The following is a 27,703-nucleotide window of genomic DNA, read 5'->3' as shown; positions in this document are numbered from 1 at the left end:
GCGTGTAATCCAGGCATGGCACATGGACTCAACTCGCTCTTGTCTTTAGGCTCAGCGTACCACATGAACTCGGCGGGCGGACCCCTGGAGAAATGCAGGGTGTGGGTTCTGGACCTGGGTATGTACGGCTGGCCAGGGCTTGACCACTTTGTCTTTGTGTCCACATCCTGAAACTGAAATGTGTTTGTGGTTTAGTTGATTATTTCCAAACTTAAACATTGAAGAGGGTTCAGTTGTTTCCATTTGGGATTAAACGGCTGCCGTCAGGGAGCGGGAGGATCCGTCAGGCGTCTGAGAACCACGGTCACTGACCACACTCACGGTCAGGAACGCAGGATGAATCTGTTGATTAACGGTAAACTCTTTAAAAAGTTTGAGTCCCTGTTTTAATCTTAATGCTGGCGGAGTTTCATTGATGAATCAACATGTCCTTCACGTTTCTGACAGCACAGAACTGCTGGTAATTACAGAGTAAAACCTTGAAATCAGTCAGGTTCCTCATCCATTTGTCCACCTCTGTGTTATCTGTGGATGGTCCTGTCCTCACCTGCATGTTCCTGCATGTGTCCGAGTCCCTCCAGGGTGTCTGAGGGACATTCTTTACATTGCTGTCCAGTGTCTCAGGTCTTGGAGAACACACTGGGTTTTGTTACTCTTCTCTGGCAGCGGTGTTCTGTAACTTTTTTAAAACCTAATGTTGTAATTGGAATTCCATGCATTCGGTGGCAGTTTGTGGAGGCCTGCTTTTTATATCCGCAGGGAACAAGGAAACAAAGACATAAATCAGCACTGAGGATGCCTGTGTGTGTGTGTTTATATGTGTGTGTGGGCAAATGGGTGGTTGAAGCGCTGCCCAGTTAGTGCTTTTTGACTCTGTCTGTCGCTGTTTCTTTCTGAATTTAACTGTATTTCTCAGAACTGTTTAGTCACAGAGGCACAAAAGACTTGGGAGGAGAGGAACCCTGTGTCTCCAACAAGGCTGCTTGGCATAGTGAGAAGTGTGTGTGTGTGTGTGTGTGTGTGTGTGTGTGTGTGTGTGTGTGTGTGTGCTACTGATTGTTTAGCTGACACACCCCCTGTACCTTTTGTGACTGAAACTCCTCAGACCCTGACAGGATCCCAGGCCCGACATCACAGAATTTATTAAACACACACTTTAAGATGTGGTGCAGCAGGTAGTGTCTCTGTCACAGCTCCACGGACCTGGAGGTTATGGGTTCGAGTCCCGCTCCGAGTGACTGTCTGTGAGGAGTGTGGTGTGTTCTCTCTGTGTCTGCATGGGTTTCCTCCGGGTGACTGTCTGTGAGGAGTGTGGTGTGTTCTCCCTGTGTCTGCATGGGTTTCCTCCGGGTGACTGTCTGTGAGGAGTGTGGTGTGTTCTCCCTGTGTCTGCATGGGTTTCCTCCGGGTGACTGTCTGTGAGGAGTGTGGTGTGTTCTCTCTGTGTCTGCGTGGGTTTCCTCCGGGTGACTGACTGTGAGGAGTGTGGTGTGTTCTCCCTGTGTCTGCATGGGTTTCCTCCGGGTGACTGTCTGTGAGGAGTGTGGTGTGTTCTCCCTGTGTCTGCATGGGTTTCCTCCGGGTGACTGTCTGTGAGGAGTGTGGTGTGTTCTCTCTGTGTCTGCGTGGGTTTCTTCCGGGTGACTGACTGTGAGGAGTGTGGTGTGTTCTCCCTGTGTCTGCATGGGTTTCCTCCGGGTGACTGTCTGTGAGGAGTGTGGTGTGTTCTCCCTGTGTCTGCATGGGTTTCCTCCGGGTGACTGTCTGTGAGGAGTGTGGTGTGTTCTCTCTGTGTCTGCGTGGGTTTCCTCCGGGTGACTGACTGTGAGGAGTGTGGTGTTTTCTCTGTGTCTGCGTGGGTTTCCTCTGGGTGACTGTCTGTGAGAAGTGTGGTGTGTTCTCTCTGTGTCTGCAGGGGTTTCCTCCGGGTGACTGTCTGTGAGGAGTGTGGTGTGTTCTCCCTGTGTCTGCATGGGTTTCCTCCGGGTGACTGTCTGTGAGGAGTGTGGTGTGTTCTCTCTGTGTCTGCGTGGGTTTCCTCCGGGTGACTGACTGTGAGGAGTGTGGTGTGTTTTCTCTGTGTCTGCGTGGGTTTCCTCTGGGTGACTGTCTGTGAGGAGTGTGGTGTGTTCTCCCTGTGTCTGCGTGGGTTTCCTCCGGGTGACTGTCTGTGATGAGTGTGGTGTGTTCTCTCTGTGTCTGTGTGGATTTCCTCCGGGTGACTGTCTGTGAGGAGTGTGGTGTGTTCTCTCTGTGTCTGCGTGGGTTTCCTCCGGGTGCTCCGGTTTCCTCCCACACTCCAAAAACGCACGTTGGTAGGTGGATTGGAGACTCAAAAGAGTCCGTAGGTGTGAGTGTGTGTGTTCCTGCCTTGCACCCAATTATTCCGGGTAGGCTCCGGACTCGCCACGACACTGCACTGGATAAGCACTTATAGATAATGAACGAACACTTTAAGGTTATTATGGGATATTATTATTGTGAAAAGATATTTAAATACTCGTTTGGAAATATGGATGAGCATTTGTAGCTCTGAAAGTCCAGCTCTAGGAAACAGTGGACAGGTTTATTCCTGGCCCAGCATCAAAAATATGGGGACACCTCTGTAATATGTCCTAGATCAGTGCCCACACCTTTGTTTACAGATCTACTTCTTACAGCAGATGGGTGGTGATCTACTTTTGAACTGTCTGAACACGAGGGGTGGAAGGGTTGTATGGACTAGCTGGTTTCCTACCATCCTCCAGAAGTTACACAGTGCAGTTTCTGCAGTGCTGAGCACAGAGTAGAAGGGACAGAGGCTCTATTCTCCCTGTTACAGCTTAGTGGAGTATCACAGTGATTTCTGAGGCTGTAATTTTCATTATGTTTTGGGGAAAGGCTGATTCTGATGAAGCAGAGTCTGCCAAAGTGCAGACACATGGGGCACCCCTGATCTAGATCATCTAACTGGGTTCTTGCTAACTGTAAAACCGAGCTCAGCCGGGAATAAAACTGCTGAACGTACTGAACCTGGGCCAAACTTTTGTTTGTGTTCAGATTCTAAACCAAGTTTAAACCTAATTTAAACCCAGTTTAAACCCAATTTAAAACCAGTCTAAACCCAATTTAAACCCAGTCTAAACTCAGTCTAAGCCACGTCTAAACCCAATTTAAACCCAATCTAAACCAAGTCTAAACCCAATTTAAACCCAGTTTAAACCAAGTCTAAACCCAATTTAAACCCGGTCTAAACCAAGTTTAAGCCCAATTTAAACCCAGTCTAAACCAAGTCTAAACCCAATTTAAACCCAGTTTAAAACCAAGTCTAAACCCAATTTAAACCCAGTCTAAACCAAGTTTAAGCCCAATTTAAACACAATCTATACCCATCCTAAACCCAACTTTAACCCAGTCTGAACCAAGTCTAAACCCAATTTAAACCAAGTTTAAACCCAATTTAAACCCAATCTAAACCAAGTCTAAACCCAATTTAAACCCAGTTTAAACCAAGTCTAAACTCAATTTAAACCCAGTCTAAACCAAGTTTAAGCCCAATTTAAACACAATCTATACCCATTCTAAACCCAATTTTAACCCAGTCTGAACCCAATTTAAACCCAGTCTAAACCCAATTTATACCCAGTCTAAACCAAATCTAAACCCAATTTATACCCATTCTAAACCCAATTCACACCCAGTCTAAACCAAGTCTAAACCCAATTTAAACCCAATTTATACTTAGTCTAAAACCAATATATACTCAGTCTAAACCCAATTTAAACCCAGTTTAAACCAAGCTTAAACTCAGTCTAAACAAGTTTAAGCCCAATTTAAACCCAGTCTAAACCCAATTTAAACCCAGTCTAAACCAAGTCTAAACACAGTGTAAACCCTATTTAAACCCTGTTTAAACCCAATTTAAACCCAGTCTAAACCAAGTCTAAACCCAGTGTAAACCTAATTTAAATCCTATCTAAACCCAATTTAAACCCAATATATACACACTCTAAACCCAATATAAACCCAATCTAAACCCAGTCTACATCCAGTCTAAACACAATCAAAACCCCTTCTAAACCTAGGCTAAACCCAATCTAAACCCAGTCCCTCTGCTCGCTCTGATCTCAGTGCTGAAAGGATGAGTTCTGTTCTCTGGTGAAAGACTGAATTGTTTCTTAGAGACACAGACGTTCACAGAGTTGCTGACTTTAGGAAACACTTTCCCCTCAGTTCTCTGCCTCCTGGCCATGCAGTGGGTTTATTGCTGAAAGTGGAGCTGGTGGAGATTTCTCAGACTTTGTTTTCTGTGTTTTCATGTGGACGGATGTTTATGAATCATGCTGCTGAGGGCATGCTTCAGGACGCTGTCTGACCACAGGTGACCAGACTGTTTCTGTGCATCTGTACTTCTTCTTGTTCTTCTTCTTTTTCTTCTTCTCTATCTTCAGCTCTTCCTTCTTCTTTTTCTTCTTCTTCTTCTTCTGTGTGTGGGCAGGTATTGACCAGAGTGATGATGTCTGACATTTATTGGTGAAACTGGCTGCAATCAAATACATGTCACAGTACATTTAGGAACCGCTGCTTTCTTTCTGTTTGTGTTCTCCACCTCGTTCTAACAGCTCTGACTGGGGCTGGAGACTGAGTGGGTGATTTGTGAAAGTTGAACGATGTGAGATACTTATTTGCAGACTGAGCTGCACCTTTCCTTTCCTCGACTGTGTGAAGCATTGTTTCTGACCCATGTTAGACATCACACAGCTTCAGGCTAGGCTAAGGTTATTCGTGTCTCTCACACACACACACACACACACACACACAGAGTCCTGATATTAGTTTACACCCTACAGGACAGGAATGTGTCAGGCCTGTTGACCAGTTTCTTGTAAATCAAGGCGGACAGAAGACACTCTTCTAATATTAGCATCACACCAGAGACTTCAAAGGACAGGCCGCTGTCGTCGAGACACACCCACCCTTGAAAACACTTCAAACAAGAACCCCCAGAGAAACCGACGGGTTTGTCCCTGATCAGCCGTTTATATCAAACACAACCCGTAACTAAGCAACAAGTCTTTATTCTTATCTTAAACCCACGCGGGTCCACTGCTGCATGAGTGGTCCTCCAAACCAGCAGGGGGCTCCTTCAGTCTGCTTTATACACACTCCACAGCTCACTGATAATGATGTTTAGGGCGGCCACTATTCATTCAAAGCTAATTAATTACTCAATTTTAATTAAATAAATTATCACTTACTCAGAAGTATACTTTGAAAATGTAGTGAGAAATCTGAACTCTTTTACAATTAATATAGATATATATATTTAGGAGTTTGGTGTGTTCTCCCTGTGTCTGCGTGGGTTTCCTCTGGGTGACTGTCTGTGAGGAGTGTGGTGTGTTCTCCCTGTGTCTGCGTGGGTTTCCTCCGGGGTTACTGTCTGTGAGGAGTGTGGTGTGTTCTCCCTGTGTCCGCGTGGGTTTCCTCGGGTGCTCCGGTTTCTTCCCATGGTCCAAAAACACACATTGGTAGGTGGATTGGCGAGTGTGTGAGTGAATATGTGAGTGTGTGTTGCCCTGTGAAGGACTGGTGCCTCCCCCAGTCTGTTTCCCTGCATTTCGCCCAGTGATTCCGGGTAGACTTGGAAAAACATTGGAAAAATAAATTCTCTGAAAGTCTGTGGCTTCTCGTTCTCCTTTTTATCTTCTAATCCTTCTTCTTTTAATTTTAATTCCCCCACCTCCTTCCATTTGTTTTTATTCCATCTTTTTCCCCTTTTTCTTTGTCCTTTTTTTTTCTTCTTTGTTTCTTGTTCCTCCTCCTTCATTGTGTTATTTTATTCCTTCTTCTTCTTCTTCAGAGTGGATGTGGGTGTTTATTGATCACTTGGAAGCAGTGCCTCAGATTTACTGCCATTTGAAAGTACCATAAATCCATCAATAATTTCAACAATGTGGTGAAAACCAAGAGGAAAAACTCCACGTGTTCAATCTCACTTCAGATGGAGAGAAATGAAAAGCCCATTAACCCTCTGTGTGTCTCTGCTGTGCTTCAGGAGGATTGTCTCTCGTACCTGATCGGTTCAGTGTCAATGTAAAGAGCACACACTCCACCCCAAGGCACATTATTGTTGTTATATTATAGTTATAAACTGGGAATGAGACGGAGCACTCCTTGATCACGATGTCTGTGATCGGACGATGGGGATTTTATCACAGAGTCTTCTGTTTATTTGTTTGTTTGTTTTTTGGCTTTAGAAACTGGCAGAAAGCATCATCCTCCAGTCTGTCGGGCTGTTGGGAGTCCTCCAGCCTCATCTCTGCACCATGTCTTAAAGTCTGCATCCAGAATATATTGCAGACGCACGGCCAAGAACTTCAGAGAAGTAACGGAAGACAGGAACGGTTATGTAAAGGCAGATTTATGCTTCTGTGTTGAATCAGAGTCGTAGTGAATGATTATTATTGTGTTGCTCTGCAGTTACACCTTCACAGCATTACGACTGAATCACAAATATTGTTTGTGAACCGAAGCCTTGCACATGCCGTAGATCTGCCGCAGAAGCATGAATTGTCTTTAACCCTCACTGGACACTCTGTAGTTCCCTGTTGTGAAATATTTAAACATTTCCATTTCCGTGGTTTTCTTTTATTTATGGAATACCACAGAGCTCTCCCTGTTCTTGTTGTCACCACAGGAAGGTTTTGAGTTTTGTTCTTATTGCTTGTTTTTTTTCCATTCATTCCTTCATGTTTATATTGTTCAGGGTCCAGAGGTTACCCGGAATCACTGGGTACAGAACACAGGCTGCCCATCCGTCACAGAGCAGGGAATCTGCAGTGTTATTGCTATTCCTGTATTCCCTGCCCCTTCCTGATGGCCCCCTGTAACTGTACGTTCCACGTTTGTGGATTCCGCCTCCTACGAATCAAACATCCAGTTAGATTTAAAGTGTACAGGATGTGTGTGGTTCCTAACGCACACTACTCCTGGTCCTGGAGGCAACCCCCCCCCCCCCCCCGGCTCTGTGCTGCCCCCTGGATTGAGCTGTTCGTCCCAGTGTCTGGGTCTGATCCAGCGAGACTAAGAGCTGCCTCTGTTCCGGCTCTGATTCCCTTTCCCCGCTTCCTTCCTTCAGAAAGACGCATTGATACGAGCCACGCTTTGAGACACACAGCACGTAGTTTACATACAGCAGGAGGAAGAGCGGCTCCTTCTTCAAAGCCTCAGAAAGGAATCTTTTCAGTGATTTTATGGCCAGGATCTTCTCTGAATTCCTGCTGTTTAGTGATTGTGAAGTGTGTGATTAACGCGGCTCTGAAACAAGTCTCTGTTTGAGCGCGGCTCCTTGCAACTCTGCAGGCGACTGCACATGTAACACCTCACTCTGCAGTTTATAAGCACAACACACACACACACACACACGCATTTGTTTATGGGTAGAGTGGGGACATTTTCTGGAGATTAACCTTAACCGTTTCCATAGATTACTACTAATCTGCCTAATTTTTAATCTTAATCCTAACCTAAGCTTAATTCTAAACTCAACACCCACAATGTAACACACACACACACACATTCTCACACAGAAGGAGCGAGACAGAAAGATGAAATGCTGAGATTACAATCTGTGGTGGAACTGTGTGTAATATTCAGACTGTTATTCTCAATCCTGTGCTGCGTTTTGAAAAGTGTGTTTGTGGGCGGGAGGGGAGCGTTTAGCTTTGACTGATACAGCTACAAAGACCGGTTTCTGTTTGACATCTGGAGACTTTCGATTCAGAGCTGAACCTTTCTATGAAATAAGTTGTTTACTGAAGTATAAAGAGCATTTCGTTTCAGTCAGAACAAGAGTTCACATCTTTCTCAGAACAGAGGAGGGACTCTTCATTTTTAGCTTCAATTTTAGACTGTCTTTAATGGTCAGTTCATCTGGAAATTAACTCAGTGTGAAGAGGGCGGCTGGTGTTTTTCGGAATATGCAGTGAACTGTAAAATGGAGGACGCAGAAACTGAAACACAGGGTTAAAACCTGCCCGTGATGTTTATAAAGTTTATAACAAATACTGCAGGAAACCTGGGAGTCAGGAGTCCTGGTCTTCAAGTAAACAAGTGCCAAAGGAACCGAGGTAGATACCAGTCACCTCGTAACACTGGACTACAATTCACTCACTCAGTACTTACTCACACGCTCAGTTAGGAATTCACGTCCACACCCACATTAAAGGCCTTCCTCACAAGGGGGCGCCAGTGTGCTTCGGGACAATGACAGTTTCACGCCTTTGTTTTATTACATCCTGGTTGGTTTAACCCCTTAATCTCTGAATCTCTGAGCTATTTCACAGAAATAAATCACACTGTGTTTAAACGTCTCTGTGAGGGCTTGTGATGTGGGCCTTGTGTGAGGTGAAGTTCAGATTGAAATTTTAGTATTAGTCAATAGTAGTGTTTATTTAACTCTAAGGTGCAGGTACATTATTGTCACTAAAGCTACAAACAGTGTAGTGTATCTTTAAAGGTACAGCAGTGGTGTTAAAGTCCAGTTGTGTTCCATAAAGGTTCAGTACATTCTCTTCTCCAGAAGCAGAGGGGGATCTCTGTAATCATCCAGTGTACAATCTACAGTCAGTGGCCCTTCTGTCCAGTTTTAATACATTTATAAACATTTTACACTGTTTATATTTCATGAAATCTCTTTTATAAACATCATCCACCCCTCTCCAACCAATCAACATGCTCTGTTTACTTCCCCATAGTAATTGTCATTTTAACTCTATACAGTTTGGTCAGCAGGGGGCGCCCTCCACCTCAGACTCCTCGTTGTCTCACTACACAAATATTTTCATAAATTAGGCAGTCGTTCCCAATATGGGGGTCACAGAGCTTTTTCGAGGGGGGCGCAGCAGGGCAAAGGAAAGAGAGCCATGGCGAAAGTCACATTTCACTGTGTAATGATTTGACACTGTTTTGTTCCATAAGAAGGTGCAGTTTTGTATGAATTACAGTTTAGAATAAATTCCAGTGGAGTCTGGAAGCGAAATACATATCTGTGGGTGTGTGTGTGTGTGTGTGTGTTAGAGCGTGTGAAACTATTCTCTACAAAAGGCAAGAACTGCAGTAAAACTGTGGGACTGTCGTTTATGTAGATGATATGTAAATGAGGTACACATACACCAAGTGTGTGTGTTTGTTTGTACGTGTGTGTGCTGGAGTGTGTGTGCGCGCACGTGTTTTATGTAGATGATACTTAAATGAGGCTCTGTTAGATGGAGTATGTTCATGAACCGAAGCTGATTCGTCAACAGCGCTCAAATTTCCTCTTGTTTCCACGTTGTAGAAATGTTTCATGAGGATCACATTATTCACAGCGTCACATCTGCACTCGCTTAAATGCAGCTGTGATAAATCAGATCACAATCCCCTCATTCCTTTAATGTCCACTCAAGGCCTGTAAGATATTTCAGAGTGGAAAACCCAGTGTGTGGTAATCCTCTTCCCTCCAGAAAGGGAAAGTCAGTGGAAGTAGGATTTCGTTAGAAGACTCCTACAAACTATTCAAGACCTGGTCCCTCCTCCTGCTGTGAGAGAACTCAGGGTCTAAAAGGACATTCTTAGGAATGATGACTTATTCCCAGATGTTCGTGTCCTGTTTGTGGAGTAACGCAGGACCGCCTGCTCCCTTCCAAACACACAACTGACCCTCGCAGAGCAGTTACTGTTCCTCCCCAAATAACCCAATTAGTGAATCTGAAGAAGAGGAGTTATTTAACGTCTCGGTGTGTCCAGGCTCCCACGTGTCCCTGAGGAACAGCCTACGGAGACGGTGGAGGAGGTTCTGTATCAGATCAATACTGAAGAGAACGTCTTACGCAAGCTTTACATAAGACACACTTCTGCAAAGACGTTTCAGAGGACAGTACAGGGTTTATAAATAACTCCGTCTCCTCGGAGGACAAGATCAAAATCCTGCAGTGTTCCAAACACCAGTGCTTATTTACACAGATGAATCCAACTCGCGCTTTTAAACCTACAGCACTCTCCTAGACCCTCAAGTGCTCTACACTCACCCAGTCACTCTCACACACACACTCAGCCAGTCACTCACATACACACACACACACAACTGTGGAGAGTGCTGCTGGATGAAGGTCACTCTAGAGAATGCAATTAAAGTGGTCCACGGCTCACGGCTTTGTACCACTCTAATCCATTCTTGGCCTTGGGTATGTGAGCACAGTGTGAGCGCAGACTCCTGTGCAGCTGCTCCACAGCGTCTCATTTTCAGTTCAAGTCCCAATTAATGAACCAGCACATTTTCAGTTTGCGGTGAGATGTTATAGTGAGTGGGCAGCCTTGGCCTGGTGGGTAGGGAACTGGGCGTGTAGCAGGAAGGTGGCCGGTTCGATCCCCAGAGCCGGCAGGTCATGACCGAAGTGCTCATGAGCGAGGCACTTCCATGGCTAGGGCTGCCCACTGATCACTGCCCCCTAGTGTTCACTAGTATGTGTAAATGTGTTTCACTACACAAATACCTAAATACACAGTGAGTAATTCCCACCTCTCTCTCATTTCCAGATACCCTCTCTGTGTCCAGTAACGAGGGCGGTCTGTCGGGCAGTGCCACCCTGCAGCCGGGACACCTGCAGGGCTCCCCGGGCGTCAAGCGGCCCGGAAACACCCTGCGCAAGTGGCTGACCAGCCCGGTGCGGAGACTCAGCAGCGGCAAGGCGGACGGCCACGCCAAGAAGCTGGCGCACAAGCACAAGAAGACCCGCGACATGCGGAAGAACGCAGACGGAGGATCGCAGAAAGACTCGGACGACAGTGCGGCCACTCCGCAGGACGAGACCTTGGAGGAGGTGAGTGCTGAGAACGGTGAAATACGACTGAAACACTCAGCCTCTGACTCTTCTGCTTCTTCTGCGGTGACTACATCAGGGTTCTCTACCTCTGTGGTGATAGTTAAAGCTTATCGCTGATCAAGTGGGAAGGAATGTGTTATTTCACTGAGATTATCTGGTTTCACTCTAAACCACAATTAAATACTTCACTCTTCCTAAGCCAGATACACACACATCCTGTTTGATTAGAGACATCAAAGCGTTTTGTTTCCTCCAGCTGAATTATCTTCATCATTAACATGTTAGTGCTTAAAGGTGGAATATCTGACTGTAGTTACTAGGTTTAAGCAGCAGGGGGAGCAGGCTGTTATTCATCGCTGGTGGAATTCGGGAATTCTGAGTCTATCACCGGGATATTTTTGAACGTTTGGATGTAGGACGTCTTTTTTTGACTGAGAGCTTCATATACAGGGCAGCTGTGGCCTCTTAAGATTAGAGAGTTGTGCGTGGGCCGGAAGGTCACCTGTGCAGTACCTATGTATGGGGTGCTTTCTCCTCCCTCAATATCCACGGTTTAAGGCCAGGGGTGGCCATGTTTCCTCCCCATGTGCTGCTCTACAGTCGGTTTGTGCTAGAATCCATTCCAAGGTGTTTACGAAGCCCTGGGGTCTGTAAACTAATACATAAACAAAGCGTCTCGGTCCGGTACGCTAGGCTTTCTCTCGCTCTGCTCACGTCAAAGAAACGCCATCTGGAGGTTTTTAGACAACAGAGACAAAGAGAGAAAAATTCAACCACTAACCCCCTTAACCTCCAAAACTGCCCCCAGGGTCTGGGTTAGTTGCAGCCCCCTGCTTCGGCTGTGTGTGTGTGTGTGTTCACGGCCCCTAGTGTGTGTGAAGAACTACTCACCAGTGTGTGTTTGTGTGCTCACTGCCACAGTTGGGTTTAATGCAGAGAAGCAGTTTTCCTATTAATAAAGAGATTAATAAAGTGACTCTTCTTCGTCAAACATGCAACTGCCCCCGAGTGCCTTTTCTGGAAGCGTTCTCACTCTCTCTCTCTCTCTCTCTCACACTCTCTCTCTGTGTCTCTGTCTTTCTCTCTCTCTCTCTCTCTCTCTCTCTCTCTCACTCTCTCTCTCTCTCTCCGTCTCTCACCCTCTCTCCCTCTCTCTCTCTCTCTCTCGCTCTCTCTCTCACACACACACTCTCTCTCTCCGTGTCTCTGTCTTTCTCTCTCTCTCTCTCGCTCTCTCTCTCACACACACACTCTCTCTCCCTCTCTTTCTCTGTGTCTCTGTCTTTCTCGCTCTCTCTCTCACACACACACTCTCTCTCTCCGTGTCTCTGTCTTTCTCTCTCTCTCTCTCGCTCTCTCTCTCACACACACACTCTCTCTCCCTCTCTTTCTCTGTGTCTCTGTCTTTCTCGCTCTCTCTCTCTCTCTCTCTCTCTCTCTCTCTCTCACCCTTTCTCCCTCTCTCTCTCGCTCTCTCTCCGTTCCAAGCTACGACTCTGGTTCCTTTAGTTAGAAAACAGAACTGCACCATGTCCATGCGGGTTTGATTAATTTAAGTTGATTAAAGTTGCACTGTTAATTTTCTCTCTCTCTCTCTCTTTGTCTCTCTCTCTCTCTCTCTCTTTGTCTCCCTCTCTCAGCGGATGAGAAACGAGGGTTTGAGCAGTGGGACTCTCTCCAAGTCGTCGTCCTCTGGGATGCAGAGCTGTGGGGAGGAGGAGGGAGAGGAGGGCGCTGACTCTGTTCCCCTGCCGCCCCCCATGCCCATCCAGCAGCACAGTCTCCTCCATCAGGACTCTCAGGAGGACAAGGTAAAGACCCCACACCCCTCACACACACACACACACACACACACACACACAGGTGTACTGCTGGCCTTGCCTCTTTTACAGATCAGATGATGGTTATTCCTGCTATGGCTGTAGTTACAGGTCCATTCAGTTTAGTTTCTTCTTCTCCTCTGTGATAAGTTTTTGTAGCAGAGCTGGCCTCTCTTTACAGTAATGTAATCACAAAAGCTGTGATTAGTAAGTGAACCTTCTTGCGTGAACACTCAAGCGTGTTGAGTTGAGTGATGTTGTGTTAAGGCTGGTGTATATTATTGTATAAATAAATATATATGTGGTCTACATAAGGCTGATCCACGCTGTTATTGTTCATAGTTCTCGCGTCGTTGCTCCTGGAGACACTGGAAACTGTTTTCTCAGCACAGTAGAAAGGAGGAATAAAGGAAAGCCCCAGTGTAAACACACACACTGTATATAATACAGTAAAAACAAAGGTATTAAAGCAATGCATCAGGAGTTTGACAGATGTGTCTCTGTGCTTATAAAATATTTCTGTCTGCTGGCACTGTGCCACGGCGAGACACTGTCGTTGTAGTGGGTCTAATATATATATATATATATATGTGTGTGTTTTTATTAATGCAGTTTATGAGTTTATTTTCTTGTGCCTTCGTGCTTTGACGGACAGTGCGACAGAATAATGATCTCATCAGTCTTTTATTGCAAAATGTCTGCATTGTCTGCACCAGCCATTAGTGACAATATCAAAACAGATGCAGTGGCACTTAACTTTGTGGAGGAAGCATGTGCTAACCTTGGGGATCATGGGCGGGACTGACGATGACACAATGCCAGTGACCCACACTTATATCGCTGTCACAGAATACACACGCGTCTGTTTCAGCATTTCACCTGTATTTCCAAAATGGCAGTGGAGGTTACACACACACACACACTCACACTGAGTGAAGAACTGGGCAGCACGGTGGCACAGCAGGTAATGCCCCAGTCACACGGCTCCAGGGACCTTTCCTCCGGGTGACTGTCTGTGAGGAGTGTGGTGTGTTCTCCCTGTGTCTGCGTGGGTTTCCTCAGGGTGACTGTCTGTGAGGAGTGTGGTGTGTTTTCCCTGTGTCTGCGTGGGTTTCCTCAGGGTGACTGTCTGTGAGGAGTGTGGTGTGTTTTCCCTGTGTCTGCGTGGGTTTCCTCCGGGTGACTGTCTGTGAGGAGTGTGGTGTGTTCTCCCTGTGTCTGCGTGGGTTTCCTCCGGGTGACTGTCTGTGAGGAGTGTGGTGTGTTCTCCCTGTGTCTGCGTGGGTTTCCTCCGGGTGACTGTCTGTGAGGAGTGTGGTGTGTTCTCCCTGTGTCTGCGTGGGTTTCCTCCGGGTGACTGTCTGTGAGGAGTGTGGTGTGTTCTCCCTGTGTCTGCGTGGGTTTCGCTCCGGGTGACTGTCTGTGAGGAGTGTGGTGTGTTCTCCCTGTGTCTGCGTGGGTTTCCTCCGGGTGACTGTCTGTGAGGAGTGTGGTGTGTTCTTTCTGTGTCTGCGTGGGTTTCCTCCGGGTGACTGTCTGTGAGGAGTGTGGTGTGTTCTTCCTGTGTCTGCGTGGGTTTCCTCCGGGTGACTGTCTGTGAGGAGTGTGGTGTGTTCTCCCTGTGTCTGCGTGGGTTTCGCTCCGGGTGACTGTCTGTGACTGTCGCCCTGTGAAGGACTGGCGCCCCCTCCAGGGTCTGTTCCCGCCTTGCACCCAGTGATTCCGGGTAGACTCCAGACCCAACGCGACCCTGAACAGATAATGAATGAATTAATTAATGAAGAACTATTTTTTGTCCGGTTCATAATCAAATAAACACTGAAATTAATATCAAAATGCTCTCAGTGCTAGTCTGAGCCGCCCCGTGTTAAAGCAGATTCTCAGTTCCTTGGCTAGTACTGATCTAACTCTTCTGTCTTTTTTTTTTTTTGTCTTGTTTGTGAATGTCCTTTTGTTCTCCAGCACTATGTTGATTTTTGTTCTGCATCTGTTTTGTCCCAGTTCCCGTATCTCTCCATGTAGCTGCCCCAGACAAGCCATTTTCTCTTTCTCCTGATCATTTTCTCCTGCTCACTCCTGATGATTTATTTATTTATTTATTTTTGTGCTTCAATAAACCCTCTCCCTTTTAATCTCTTGGCCGTTTGAATACTCCATAAGCCTTTGACCTATGCTTGGATTTGTCCTGCCTTACCCTTCTTATGGACACTATGTTTAAGAAGGGGTTGTACCCCTAGTGTGAACGATCAGTGCCTGAGAAAAGCCCCTCCTCCTTCCTCTGGACTGTTCCCCTTTAAATGGAGTATTCCGTGTGCTACATTCACTCTCAGCCAAAATATCCCCAAAAGAACCTTTTCCAAACCAAGCCTCACCCATAACCCTGTAATCGGCTTCCTATTGGCTGGTGAGTCCAGATGCCACGCCCCATACCACACCTTATTTGGACTGGTGGGATGTTGGGGTCAGAGAACTGCGATGGTGAGCTTTCTTTCACATCAGATTCATTATGAGACTTATGTTTAGTTATGGACCCCCCAACCCCTCCAGGGTCCGCTTGGTCTTACGCCTTTAAAGAGCCCTCTCTGTTTATGTGTCAGACCCCGTTTACACCAGGCTCTAAGATACTACCCCCTCCCCCCAACAGGAAGGTTGGTTGGTTGATTCCCGGAAAAACTAGAAGCTGATTTGCATATTACATACCACACTGCAGTCAGATTTCAGAGCCGTTAATCAGAGATGTATTGTGTTTGGTCCGGACCAGTCAAACCGAACCGAAATTCTTTTAACGTGTTAATACCAGTCTGTAGGAGTTTTCCTGATGCTCCGAGAAAACAGACTCAAATACTGTGACCTTCCTCAGTGAATAATGTGCGTCTGGAACTGTGCTCTATTTACTGTTTGAGGTGCAGTAATCTCCTCAGTGAATATAATGATGAACCCCCCCCCAGGGCCTGAGGACCCTGCATTTCCCTCTTAGTGAAAGTAATAATGAAGACAGTGTTGTTGTAGTTGGATGTCAGCACACGTTCTACACATTTCAGGGCCTGGGTTCTAAGTGTGTGTTATTTTATGAATAAGACATGTTTAGAGTTGTCTCATGTCTCTCTTTAGGGGTCTTCTCGTCTCTCGGGACGTCCCGGCAGTTCTGAGACCCCCACTGCAGCTGAGCTGGTCAGCGCCATCGAGGAACTCGTCAAGAGTAAAATGGTATGGACACAGTGCATTTACAGAGGGCGGCATCAACTCTTTATCATTGGTCCACATGTGTTTATTAGTCTGTTATTTGTTTTTATAATTTATTTATAATATGAAAATATATCAGCAAATCACTGTTATAAACTTCACTTTCATGTACATTGTTTTCTCTCTCTCTACCTCTCTCTATCTCTCTTTCTCTTTCTCTCTTTCCCGCTCTCTCTCTCCCTCTCTCTCTCTTTCTCTCTCTCTCTCTTGCGCTCTCTTTCTCTCTCCCTCCCTCTCTCTCTCTTTATCTCGCTCCCTCTCTCTCTCTCTCTTTATCTCGCTCCCTCCCTCTCTCTCTCTCTCTCTCTTGCTCTCTCTCTCTTTATCTCGCTCCCTTGCTCTCTCTCTTTCTCTCTCTCTTTCTCTCTCCCTTTCTCTCTCCCTCCCTCTCTCTCTCTTTATCTCGCTCCCTCCCTCTCTCTCTCTCTCTCTCTATCTCGCTCCCTCCCTCTCTCTCCTCTCTCTCTCTCTCTCTCTCTCTTGTTCTCTCTCTCTCTCCCTCTCTCTCTCTTTATCTCTCTCTCTCTCCTCTCTCTCTCTCTCTCTCTCGCTCTCTCTCTTGTTCTCTTTCTCTCTCCCTCTCTCTCTCTCTCTCTCTCTCTCTCTCTCTCGCTCTCTCTCTTGTTCTCTCTCTCTCTCTCTCTGTCAGAGTCTGGAGGATCGTCCCAGTTCTCTGTCTGTAGATCGGGCAGACAGCAGTAGTCCCTCCTGTAACCCCTCCGATAACTCCCTTCTCTCCTCCTCCTCACCTGTAGACGAGATGGAGGAGCGTAGGTCGGCCTTCCTCAAGAAACGCCAGTAAGCGCCTCAGCTCACACACTCCACACTTGATGCCAGACTGCAAGGGCTCAATGCAGCTGCAGCACCAGAAGCAGCATGCTTCCCTTCTTTCTTAACCTCCGTGCAACTGAGTCTCAAATATCTTCCTCCACCCTATGTAGTGCACAGTGTAGGTCATTGTAAGGCAGATAAGTATCAGATTCTCGTATCCCTGTCTAACATGTAGTACACTCTCTACATTAATAGATTTATAATCTCTGATGTGCACTACGTAGGGAGTAAGATGCTAGTTGGGACAGAATGTATTTTACATTCAGTGGAAGCCAGGAATGGAACAAATACAACCCTAGGACGTCTTCCTGGGTTCTGCCTGGGTTCCCACTCCTCGTAGCAAGGCAAATGTAATTGTCTCTCAGGTTCCTCCACCTCCTCATACGCCTTGTGATGATCCAGATCAGTGTTTGAGACAGAGAGAGTGAGGAAGCTGAAAGGAGCCCAGAGCGTTATTCTCAAACCTTATCCACTGGGGATGGGTGCTGTCCACTACTTTATACAGTCATAGGGTCTCAGGATATTTAGACAGTTCACTGTTTGACCAGGGGGTGGCTATAAATCAACAAACACCAGAGCACAGACGGTGTTCCAGTGACAGAGGCTCAGATCACACACTGTTTTAGAGATAAACCTGATATCTGTCAACACACAGTCCACTGAAGGGTCTTCGGAGTCTGTTTCCAGCCTGTTTTTTTTTTTTTTTTATCAACCCATTTTCAGAGCGTAAACATCTCCAGTCAGTGTGCTCCAACAGCGCCCCCTCCCCGTGGCTCTCTTAAATGCACATGAATGAGCTCTGATTTGGCAATGTACTGAATAGACACACACACAAAACAGAAATCTGACACACGGGACACGTCCGAAGTTTTAAAGTCTGTCCACGTTTTGAGATACGCTCCACGTTTTTATTTAACCCCCCAACCCTCACAGCTACACTAATGTTCACTCTGGTTCTGGCTTCATCCAGTTTCATTTCTTCACCCCTCTCCCTCCACCTAGCGCATGTGGAGTCTGTTCATACCTGCATGGGGGAGGTGTAATATATTAAACAGGCAAATAGACAGTAAGCCCAATGATTAGACTGTGGCCTTGACAGGAAAGGGATCGTTTTATTCATCTCTTCAGAGCATTGACTTTATTATTTGCTGTTGAGATGCAGAGGGTATTTCACACGGTGTGACCAAACAAAAATGTGCTTTTAAGGCAAATCACCCAACCTTTGTCCAGTTGGGGGCCATGCTGTCACTGGCAGGTTTAACATTGTCAAATCCGGTCGAGTGCTTTTGCAGTGAGCACTGTGAGTATTTGCCAGCGATGAAGGTAGACGGTTAATCATTTCCCTCTGTGTTTTTCAGCTATGTTCTTCTGGAGCTGGTGGAGACGGAGAAAGACTACGTTAGAGACCTGGGTGCAGTGGTGGAGGTAAGAATACAGCCCCTCCGCAGCGACCATTGTGGAGCGCTGAGCGAGACTTGGACGTCATCGTTGCAAACAGCATCTGCCTGCATTTCTAGCCAACGCTGCTGACACTGGAGATGCTATAGGAAGCGATGTGTAGGCTGAGTGAGTCAGGCTATAGGTCAGTGCGGAGTTGGGCGTAATTTTACAGTAAGCTGCTCCGTGTGTTCAGCTCCATCAGATGACTCACTCTTTCTGAGTCTCCGCCGCTTGTTCGAGGCTCCGGGATGAGGGGCCGCCGCTGTGGTGTTCTGAAAATCATCCTCATTCCGAACGGCAGCTGGGACGCTGAGGTCAGGTGGAGGTTCTGGAACAGGACGTGTTGTGGTGGCCAGTGGGCGCCTCCACCTCCTCAGCGTGTCCTCCGGGTGCGATCGCGGGTTTGATGGCCGTGTCTCTGTCTCCATGGTAACCACCGCGGTCTTTTGTCCTCCTGTGTTCACAGGGCTACATGAGCCGGATGAAGGAGGAGGGGGTTCCGGACGACATGAAGGGCAAAGACAAGATAGTGTTCGGAAACATCCACCAGATCTTCGACTGGCACAAGGAGTAGGTGGACTCCATTAACGTGATTCATCTTAAACAGGCTTCCTGACAACGCTTTAAATTCATTTCAAACTCGGGTTTACCAGCTCTCTCTCTCTGATTTGCTTTGTGGGGGATAAAGCAGTCCACATCCAGGAATGTGGTATGATTTTGGAGAAGTGCGATACAGAAGTAAACATCCAACATCATTAGGTTTAACATCGTTAAAGTTCTGAAGAAAGAATATCAGTTCAATTCAATCAAATCATCTATTTTTCAAAAAAGGAAAGACACACTTTGTTAGCCTCCTTTCCCCCTGTTCCTCAGCACTCAGGACCCCCACAGAGCAGGTGTGATGTGGTGGTGGATCATTCTCAGCGCTGCAGTGACACTGACGTGGTGGTGGTGTGTTTTGGGCTGGTGCACAGCAGCACTTTTAAAGAGTAGTGTTCTGTGGGCTGTGTCCATTGAGTGGACAATGAGGGGAGAGTGAGTGGACACAAAGTTTAAAAACTCAGTACTCAGAAATGTCCAGTGAATATAGAGTGAAACACAGACTCAGAGAGAGTTCAAGTCCAGCTGTGGTTCCCTGTTCTGTAGTGTATGTGAATATATATAAATAGATATGTACAGTACTGTGCAAAGGTTTCGGCACCCTATTTTTTTTTTTTTTTTACAAATTCTGTTATAGATATTTATTTTAACCACAACCCTGAAATAGAAAAGTGGAAAATATGATGATGATCTTAATTTTATGAATTCTGCATTATTGAGTCAGTACACAATCATTTTAGATTTACTTTACCAATAATAATGTTAAAAAAATAATAATTTTATGTCTGTAAAGAAAGCTGCTTATTAAAAAAGAAGTTACGTCCATTCATTCATTCATTATCTGTAACCCTTATCCAGTTCAGGGTCGCGGTGGGTCCCTGGAGGGGGCGCCAGTCCTTCACAGGGCAACACACACTCTCTCACACACTCCTCACAGACAGTCACTCGGAGGAAACCCACGCAGACACAGGGAGAACACACCACACTCCTCACAGAGAGTCGCCCGGAGGAAACCCACGCAGACACAGGGAGAACACACCACACTCCTCACAGACAGTCACCCGGAGGAAACCCACGCCGACACAGGGAGAACACACCACACTCCTCACAGAGAGTCGCCCGGAGGAAACCCACGCAGACACAGGGAGAACACACCACACTCCTCACAGACAGTCACCCGGAGGAAACCCACGCAGACACAGAGAGAACACACCACACTCCTCACAGACAGTCACCCGGAGGAAACCCACGCAGACACAGGGAGAACACACCACACTCCTCACAGACAGTCACCCGGAGCAGGAATCGAACCCACAACCTCTAGGTCCGTGGAGCTGAAACAGAGACACTACCTGCTGCACCACCATGCCGCCCAGGTTACGTCCAAAAAAAAAAAAAAAAAAATACATAATGAAGGCTCCTGAGTTTTTGAATGTAAAAAGGAATGTGACAATCCAACTTCTTAAAAGAACTGTGACAGATTTTCCAAGACGCTCAGTAAAACTATCATCTAATTTCTTTATAAAACTGTACCTAGGACTAATATTTAAGAAAAAAAAGCAAATGGCCGTCACATATAATACTGACTTTCTTTCCTTTATTAATGTTTACTGCACATTGTTGTCTTTTTCTTTCAAGTAATAAATAGTTAATTCTATTATTACTGAAGTCATCTTTACTTTCCAACATTTTTTGCATGTGCCTTTTGCATGTTTATATATATATATATATATATATATATATATATATATATATATATATGTATACAGGGGTGGGCATTTTATATGGATACACCTTAATAAAATGTGAATGGTTGGTGATGTTAACTTCCTGTCTGTGGCACATTAGTATATGGCAGGGAGGAATGTGTGGTGACCATGGCGGCCATTTTGAAGTCGGCCATTTTGGATCCAACTTTTGTTTTTTCAATGGGAAGAGTGTCGTGTGACACGTGCTTGGTTTTAATGTGACTTTTTTATATTAATATATTAATATTTTTATATAAGGTATATCCATATTGTATAAATTATATATTTATACATGTATATATAAAGGTGTATCCATATAAATGTCCCACCCTGTGTGTGTGTATATAAATATATATATATATATGAGAGAGAGAGAGAGAGAAAGAGAGAGAAAATATATATTTATGCTCATTTTACACAGCTTCTTCCTGAGTGAACTGCAGAAATGTCTGGAGGATCCTGACCGACTGGCACCGCTCTTCATCAAACAGGTAAGCAGTGATCTACTGGTCATCTACATTCCCTTAAAGTATTTGTTTATGGAAGTGTTATGATGAGAATTATCATTTTTGCACACACTGGACGTTTGTGTGTTGTAATCAGCTGTTGCTGTTGATGTCCCAAAGACGCTGATCCATGTTTTGTCCTGCAGGAACGTCGATTACACATGTACATCGTCTACTGCCAGAACAAACCCAAATCCGAACACATTGTCTCCGAGTACATAGACACTTACTTTGAGGTAAGTAACAACCCTGAGAGTGTGTGGACGTGGGCTGCTTCTGGCAAAAACAAAGGACCGCTGTCCTGCAAACTGTTCATTCTGCCACAGGCCACAGAACAGATCTGACCCACTTCTGGCAAAAGTGTGTATCCATCCTCCACAGCGCCCCCCGCTGATGACGTGTCCTTGTTTTCCACGTAAACTAGTAGAAACACGGGGGGTCGATTCACTGGACAGCACCAGGGTTTTGTTGAAAACAGGGGGCACTCGGACGTTCCCAGGACTCTGTACCAGGGGCTGGGTAAAGTCCAGGACAAACGTTATGGACGTTTGCGTTCACACACACACACTCCTCCAGGGAAAGTTGTTACTGTGCATGAGTTAAGGGGCCTTAAAAGGGATCACCGTAGTGAGCGGGACACCAGCCCCAGGCCTGGGGTTGTACGTCTCTGATTTAGAAAAAACCTGTGAACCTACTCTTCTTATTCTCTAATTCCTTTCTCTGATCAGGATCTGAAGCAGCGTTTGGGTCACAGGCTGCAGATCACTGACCTGCTGATCAAACCCGTGCAGAGGATCATGAAGTACCAGCTCCTGCTGAAGGTATCACAGCCACACTCTTAACTCTAACCCCAACCCTAACCCGCACAGTGACGCTGTCTCACGCTGTCAGTCACCATGATGATGGACGTTATCTGGGTCCTTGTTTTTTTTTCCAGTTAATGTTTCATTTTCCTGTTTTCTCTTTGTTTTTCCTAGGATTTCCTGAAGCTTTCCAAAAAGGCCGGAGTTGACACGGCAGAGCTCGAGGTGAGGATGAGGTCTCAGGGCACTCAGGACCTGGCTGTGTTACTCACTGCTACTTTAAAACCAAGCTTTACCCTGCGACGTGTTTTTGTGTTTCATGTCCTCTCCCCTCGTACGGGTCTGTGTTTTACAGAAAGCTGTGGAGGTCATGTGTGTCGTCCCAAAGCGCTGCAATGACATGATGAATGTGGGCCGTCTCCAAGGCTTCGATGTAAGTCTCCAGACAGGAGTGCTGTAGGCTTGGGGTGGAGGCAGGATTATGGAGATCTGCATTAGAGATCCTGGTTACCCTTAGTATGGTATACATATGCTTCACTGTACGGTGGGGTGTACAGTACACAGATATATACCAATCCCAATCTGGAAATACCTTGACACTCTCCTGTACTCACTGGTCCTCACCCGTACTCCTACCAGGGTTTCTGGTGGCCCTCCTGCCTTTGGACGCCCAAAGTAAACTAGAGACACACTTATCAGCGGAAAGTGTCCCCACACAATGGCACCCTCCATCCCACCCCCATCGAAATCCAACGGATTTACTTTTAATGAGACACAGAGAATCACACTCTGATCAGAATTGTAAAAATGTGTTGTTTGATGAAGGTTGAGTAAATATTTCCAACAAATTATGATCCGTATGATCTCTAAGCTGATCATTTGTGTTGAATGTAGAGGTGATGAGGTCTCTCTCTCTCTGTGTGTGTGTAGGGTAAGATTGTAGCTCAGGGCAGACTCCTGCTGCAAGACACGTTCATGGTGTCCGATCAGGACGGTGGTCTTCTGTCCCGAATGAAGGAGCGGCGAGTCTTCCTCTTTGAGCAGATCGTCATTTTCAGCGAGCCTCTGGACAAGAAGAAAGGCTTCTCCATGCCGGGCTATCTGTTCAAAAACAGCATCAAGGTACACGACACAGAGCGTTCAGAACTAATATCAATATTTATACTATGAGCTTATGTTTTATAAGTGTGATTAGGAAAGCCTTAGAGCTGTATGATTGTATGGTTGTATTTTTTCTGCTGATGATGGGTCAGTCTTTCTGCTCTGGGCCGGTCTCTCTGCTGCAGGTCAGTTGGTTGGGGCTGGAGGAGAGTTCGGACAGCGACCCCTGTAAGTTAACTCTGACGTCGAGGTCGTCCACGGGGGGCAACGAGCGCTACGTCCTGCACTCGTCCAGTCCAGCCGTCTGTCAGACGTGGGTCCATCAGATCAGCAGCATCCTGGAGAACCAGAGGAACTTCCTTAATGGTAAAGAACTCCACTGCTCTGCTGTTTCCGCCCCCAGGCTAAAGGCTAGAGCAGCCTGACTCTACACACACTGATGTGTCTGAGCCTTCCATTAGCGTCAGGAGGAGGGTTAAAACATCTTAACTCTTAATGGACGTCAACGTAAAAGATTTGATTGAGAGTCATTTTGGAGCATTTCTATTGGTCCGTTCATCATGAGTTTTTCACACAGTGTGAAGGACAGCTGCTGTGTTCAAATGATGTAGAAAACTAAACATCCACAAACACGAGGTAGAGGTTTTCCTTTGGGAAGCGACTGTTTGTATTTAACAAATCCCTAAACCCCATAAACAGGAAAAAAAGCAGCCTGTATAAAAGGTGCTCTATGCTGCCTTCAAGCGCTCCCCTGAGCAGTCTGTCATTGATAAATAACTCAAATACAACCTTTTAAAGTAGCTTTAAAATGAACCTGAATGTGTGGAAGGCTGTGGGTTTTATAGCCGGTGAAGCACAGTATCCTACAGTCTTTCCAAACTTTCCCTGGAAAAGCTCCATGACATTCGTCCATCATGTTTGTCCCCGATATAACCCAGGCTGTATCCTTCCACTCACAGCAAGTTCAGGCCATGCCTCCATCACATGCTGCACAGACTCTTGCCTCCTGTCTGAAACGCACAGAACGTTTACATTTTCCATCTCTGAGTTTCTCTGTTTATCGGCTGATGTAACAGATCTGGGCAGTTTACATTCTCCTCCAACGTACTAAACTGGGTTCAGTTTCGCAAAAACATCTTGGTGTTAAGATATTAACAAAGTGGGAGGGTGTTCAGTGTGACACCACTTAAGAGGATAAACCAGCCCTGTTCAATGTTGTTGAGTTAGCAGCAGTGCAAAAAGAAGCAGTGGGTTGGCTTCATGTGTCACTGAGGAAGGCATTGGGGAGACTCCTGGCACTGATGGGTGTGATTGGAGGAGGCTAATAACTGGGGAGATAATTTGGCATAAGAGATAAACAAATAAACAGACTTATGTACTGTTTTATCTTTTGTCAACGACAGATTACGATACAGCGTAACGTAATGATCTCTCTGTCCCTCAGCACTAACGTCTCCCATTGAGTACCAGCGGAACCATGTGGGAGCGAGTGGTCCGGGTGGTCCCAGCAGCAGTGGCTTCCCTGGGGGCAGCAGCAGCAGCAGCTCCTCACGCTCTCGCAGTTCCAGAATCCCACAGCCTTCCTCTCGTCTCCCCCAGCCAGTGCAGCATCATCACCCCCCCGGCCCCGACGGCCGATCCTCAGGTACGTGCCCCTCGGCCGAGGGCTCTCCCGTCCCCAGAGCCACGGTGGTCCCGATGTCCCTGGCGATCCCCAGACCTCGAGCAGGCCTCCCTTCACCGCTCCTGTCCCCTGTGAGCCCTCAAAACTCCACCCCCAAAGTCCCCACCCCATTCTGGGCCTCCGTCCCCGCACCTTCGCCAACCGGCCGGCCTCCGGGGTCCTGCACGGAGCGGGACGAGCCCCCGGCGAGCCACAGGCGCAGGCACTCGAGCCACAGCAAGGAAGCAGACCGCATCAGCACCTGCTCTTCAGCCAGCGAACAGTCCCTACTCTCCACTCACAGCAACGGGGTAAGGGCCCGGACCCGAGAGGGGCCTCGTCCTGCTTCTCCGGCTTTCTACTAACAGCTCGGGCCCCAAGAAGACCCTCTGCGGCTCCTACGGACATTAACCAGCCTGGGCTTGTGTATGCTCCACTACTGTTTACTTACTAACTCTGACTGCCGGTAAACTTACTTCTGCAGTGCCACAAATCCACAGACTGCTGTGGTCCTCGCTGTCTCTCTCTTACTCTTCTACCCTACAAGGCTCTCACAGCCTCGGGTTAGAAGCCAGCAAACTAATCCAGACCCTTACTAACTTTCCTCAGCCTCCCTGCTGCCTCGTCCTCTCAGGCTCTGAACCCTGCAGCAGAGCTGGACTCCTCTGACCCTGTACGGGCTCTGGGAGAAACTTTCGGTCTCCACTGACCTCATTGTGCTTTGCCTTTCTCTCTCTCTCTCTCTCTCTCTCTCTCTCTCTCTCTCTCTCTCTCTCTTCATGACACTCTACACTGATATTAAACTCACCTTGTTCTATCTACACTCACTGTCCCCTCTCTCAGCTCCACTGTCTACCCAACTCACTCTATAGTTCTACACTTGCTCTGCATACTTTATTAACCCTTTATCCACCCGTCCTTCACTAGACCCCCACAGAGCAGGTGTGATGTGGTGGTGGATCATTCTCAGCGCTGCAGTGACACTGACGTGGTGGTGGTGCGTTAGTGTGGATCAGACACGGCAGTGCTGCTGGAGTCCACTCACTGTCCCCTCTGTGAGACACTCCTGCCTCGTTGGTCCACCTTGCAGATGGAAAGTCAGAGACAGTAGCTCATCTGTCGCTGCACAGTGTGTGTTGTTTGTTCACTAGTCTTTCATCAGTGACACCGAGGGGTTTAAAAACTCCAGCAGCACTGCTGTGTCTGATCCACTCTACACCAGCACAACACACACTAACACACCACCACCACGTCAGTGTCACTGCAGCGCTGAGAATGATCCACCACCACATCACACCTGCTCTGTGGGGGTCCTGAGGGGGTACTGACCAGTGAAGAACAGGGTGATAAGGGGGTAGAGTGTACGTTTTGGCTGATGGGTGTTTATGGGGAAGTGTGTGACCTTTTAATTTACACATGAATGACAATGTGTGTGTGTGTGTGTGTGTGTGTGTGTGTGTGTGTGTGCTCCTCTCAGAGTGAAAGCAGCAGCAGTAGCAGTGTATCCACCATGCTGGTGACCCAGGACTACGTGGCGGTGAAGGAGGATGAGATCAGTGTGTTTCAGGGCGAGGTGGTGCAGATCTTGGCGTCTAACCAGCAGAACATGTTCCTGGTGTTCCGCGCCGGGACGGAGCAGGGTCCCGCTGCCGAGGGCTGGATCCCCGGCGTCGTTCTGGGACACACCTCCGGCAGCACCACCGACTGCACCGACACCAGCCTCAAGTACGGACCTCAACACTGACCACACACTGCACAGGGCTTACTGTAATAAGAGTATCTCTCTGTGTGTGTGTGTGTCTCTCTCTCGCTCTGTCTAGTGTCTCTCTGTCTCTCTCTCTCTGGTGTCTCTCCCTCTCTAGTATCTCTCTCTCTTTCTAGTATCTCTCTGTCTCTCTCTCTCGCTCTGTCTAGTGTCTCTCTCTCTAGTATCTCTGTCACTCTCTGCCTCGCTCTGTCTAGTGTCTCTCTCTCTAGTATCTCTCCCTCTCTAGTATCTCTCTCTAGTATCTCTGTCTCTCTCTCACTCGCTCTGTCTAGTGTCTCTCTCTCTCTCTAGTATCTCTGTCTCTCTCTCACTCGCTCTGTCTAGTGTCTCTCTCTCTAGTATCTCTGTCTCTCTCTCTCTCTCTCTCTCTGCAGTATCTCTCTCTCTGTGTCTAGTATTTCTCCGTGTGTGTCTTTCTCTCTCTCTAGTATCTCTGTCTCTCTCTCTCTCGCTCTCGCTCTAGTATCTGTCTCTCTCTCTCTCGCTCTCTCTCTGTCTAGTATTTCTCAGTGTGTCTTTCTCTCTCTCTAGTATCTCTGTCTCTCTCTCTCTCTCGCTCTCTCTCTAGTATCTAGTACGTGTGTGTACTGTGGAGCACTGGTGTGTGTGTGTGTGTGTGTGTGTGTTGACAGTGCAGATAGAAACAGGACGTACTGTAGAAACCCTGATGATCTTTTAGAACACTGAGGAACCTGGGGACTTTTATTTCTGGAATTGCGTTTTATGCAGCATTTTTAACCTCATTTTTCACCCAACGTGTTTCAAAATAGAGGCGTAGTTCACTGACCGCAGAGAAATGTGCCATTTCCATGTGTCATTTTGCAGTGATTTTAAGACGACCCTCAAACCCTTGTGTAACAGTTAAAATCACATGCTTTTTTACACTTCAGGGAGAGTATAATTAAAACATCACCGGGAACGTCTGTTTCCTTTCTCAGAAATGTCAGTCAGCGAGAAAATACTTAACCTTACGCTCGTCTTTAGAAAGTAGAACTATTTCTATTTATGGCAGTAGACGCGAGTGCAGTACGGGGAACAGAAGTCAACTGTCAAATCACACACTCTGAGGGAAAAGTACAGTTTACAATTAATGTTTCAGGTTTGGAAACAAAGCCTAGATCAATAACTTCTATCAAACACATTCATAAGGATATTTCAGAAGGGTTTGTGTTTGCAGTTCTGCGGCTGAATGACAGACATAACAATAAAAGACTAATGCTTTTAAAGGAACACGTCGTCAAAAAATCCAATTTACCTGATGTTCCACTGACTCTGGATGCTGTCGATCGACCGAGACGTGTTTCGCATCAGGACTTAGCTTTTGTTAAAGGCGACCAAA

The 27,703-nt window shown here is 46.7% G+C and overlaps 1 protein-coding gene across 4 annotated transcripts in view; it reads left to right on the top strand.

Annotated features, from left to right (window-relative positions):
- The window catches only part of triob (trio Rho guanine nucleotide exchange factor b), a 170,566-nt gene that overhangs the window by 128,899 nt on the left and 13,964 nt on the right, over positions 1-27,703 (top strand). For 3 of the 4 annotated variants that reach the window (XM_066683021.1, XM_066683020.1, XM_066683022.1), the window contains 15 exons: positions 10,555-10,838; positions 12,482-12,652; positions 15,773-15,868; positions 16,554-16,702; positions 18,094-18,160; positions 18,642-18,745; positions 20,945-21,014; positions 21,176-21,265; positions 21,758-21,850; positions 22,007-22,057; positions 22,188-22,265; positions 22,763-22,954; positions 23,119-23,299; positions 24,378-24,907; positions 26,074-26,321. In XM_066683021.1, coding sequence (XP_066539118.1) covers positions 10,555-10,838; positions 12,482-12,652; positions 15,773-15,868; positions 16,554-16,702; positions 18,094-18,160; positions 18,642-18,745; positions 20,945-21,014; positions 21,176-21,265; positions 21,758-21,850; positions 22,007-22,057; positions 22,188-22,265; positions 22,763-22,954; positions 23,119-23,299; positions 24,378-24,907; positions 26,074-26,321 — 2,404 coding nt within the window. Of the gene's footprint in view, positions 1-10,554; positions 10,839-12,481; positions 12,653-15,772; positions 15,869-16,553; positions 16,703-18,093; positions 18,161-18,641; positions 18,746-20,944; positions 21,015-21,175; positions 21,266-21,757; positions 21,851-22,006; positions 22,058-22,187; positions 22,266-22,762; positions 22,955-23,118; positions 23,300-24,377; positions 24,908-26,073; positions 26,322-27,703 lie in introns of those variants that run through there. The other variant, XM_066683023.1, reaches the window with a different exon arrangement.

Source organism: Hoplias malabaricus, chromosome 10, assembly GCF_029633855.1.
Source record: "Hoplias malabaricus isolate fHopMal1 chromosome 10, fHopMal1.hap1, whole genome shotgun sequence".
Lineage (NCBI taxonomy): Eukaryota > Metazoa > Chordata > Actinopteri > Characiformes > Erythrinidae > Hoplias > Hoplias malabaricus.
The sequence above is the reverse complement of the archived record's forward strand: the minus strand, read 5'-3'. Positions and strand labels throughout refer to the sequence as shown.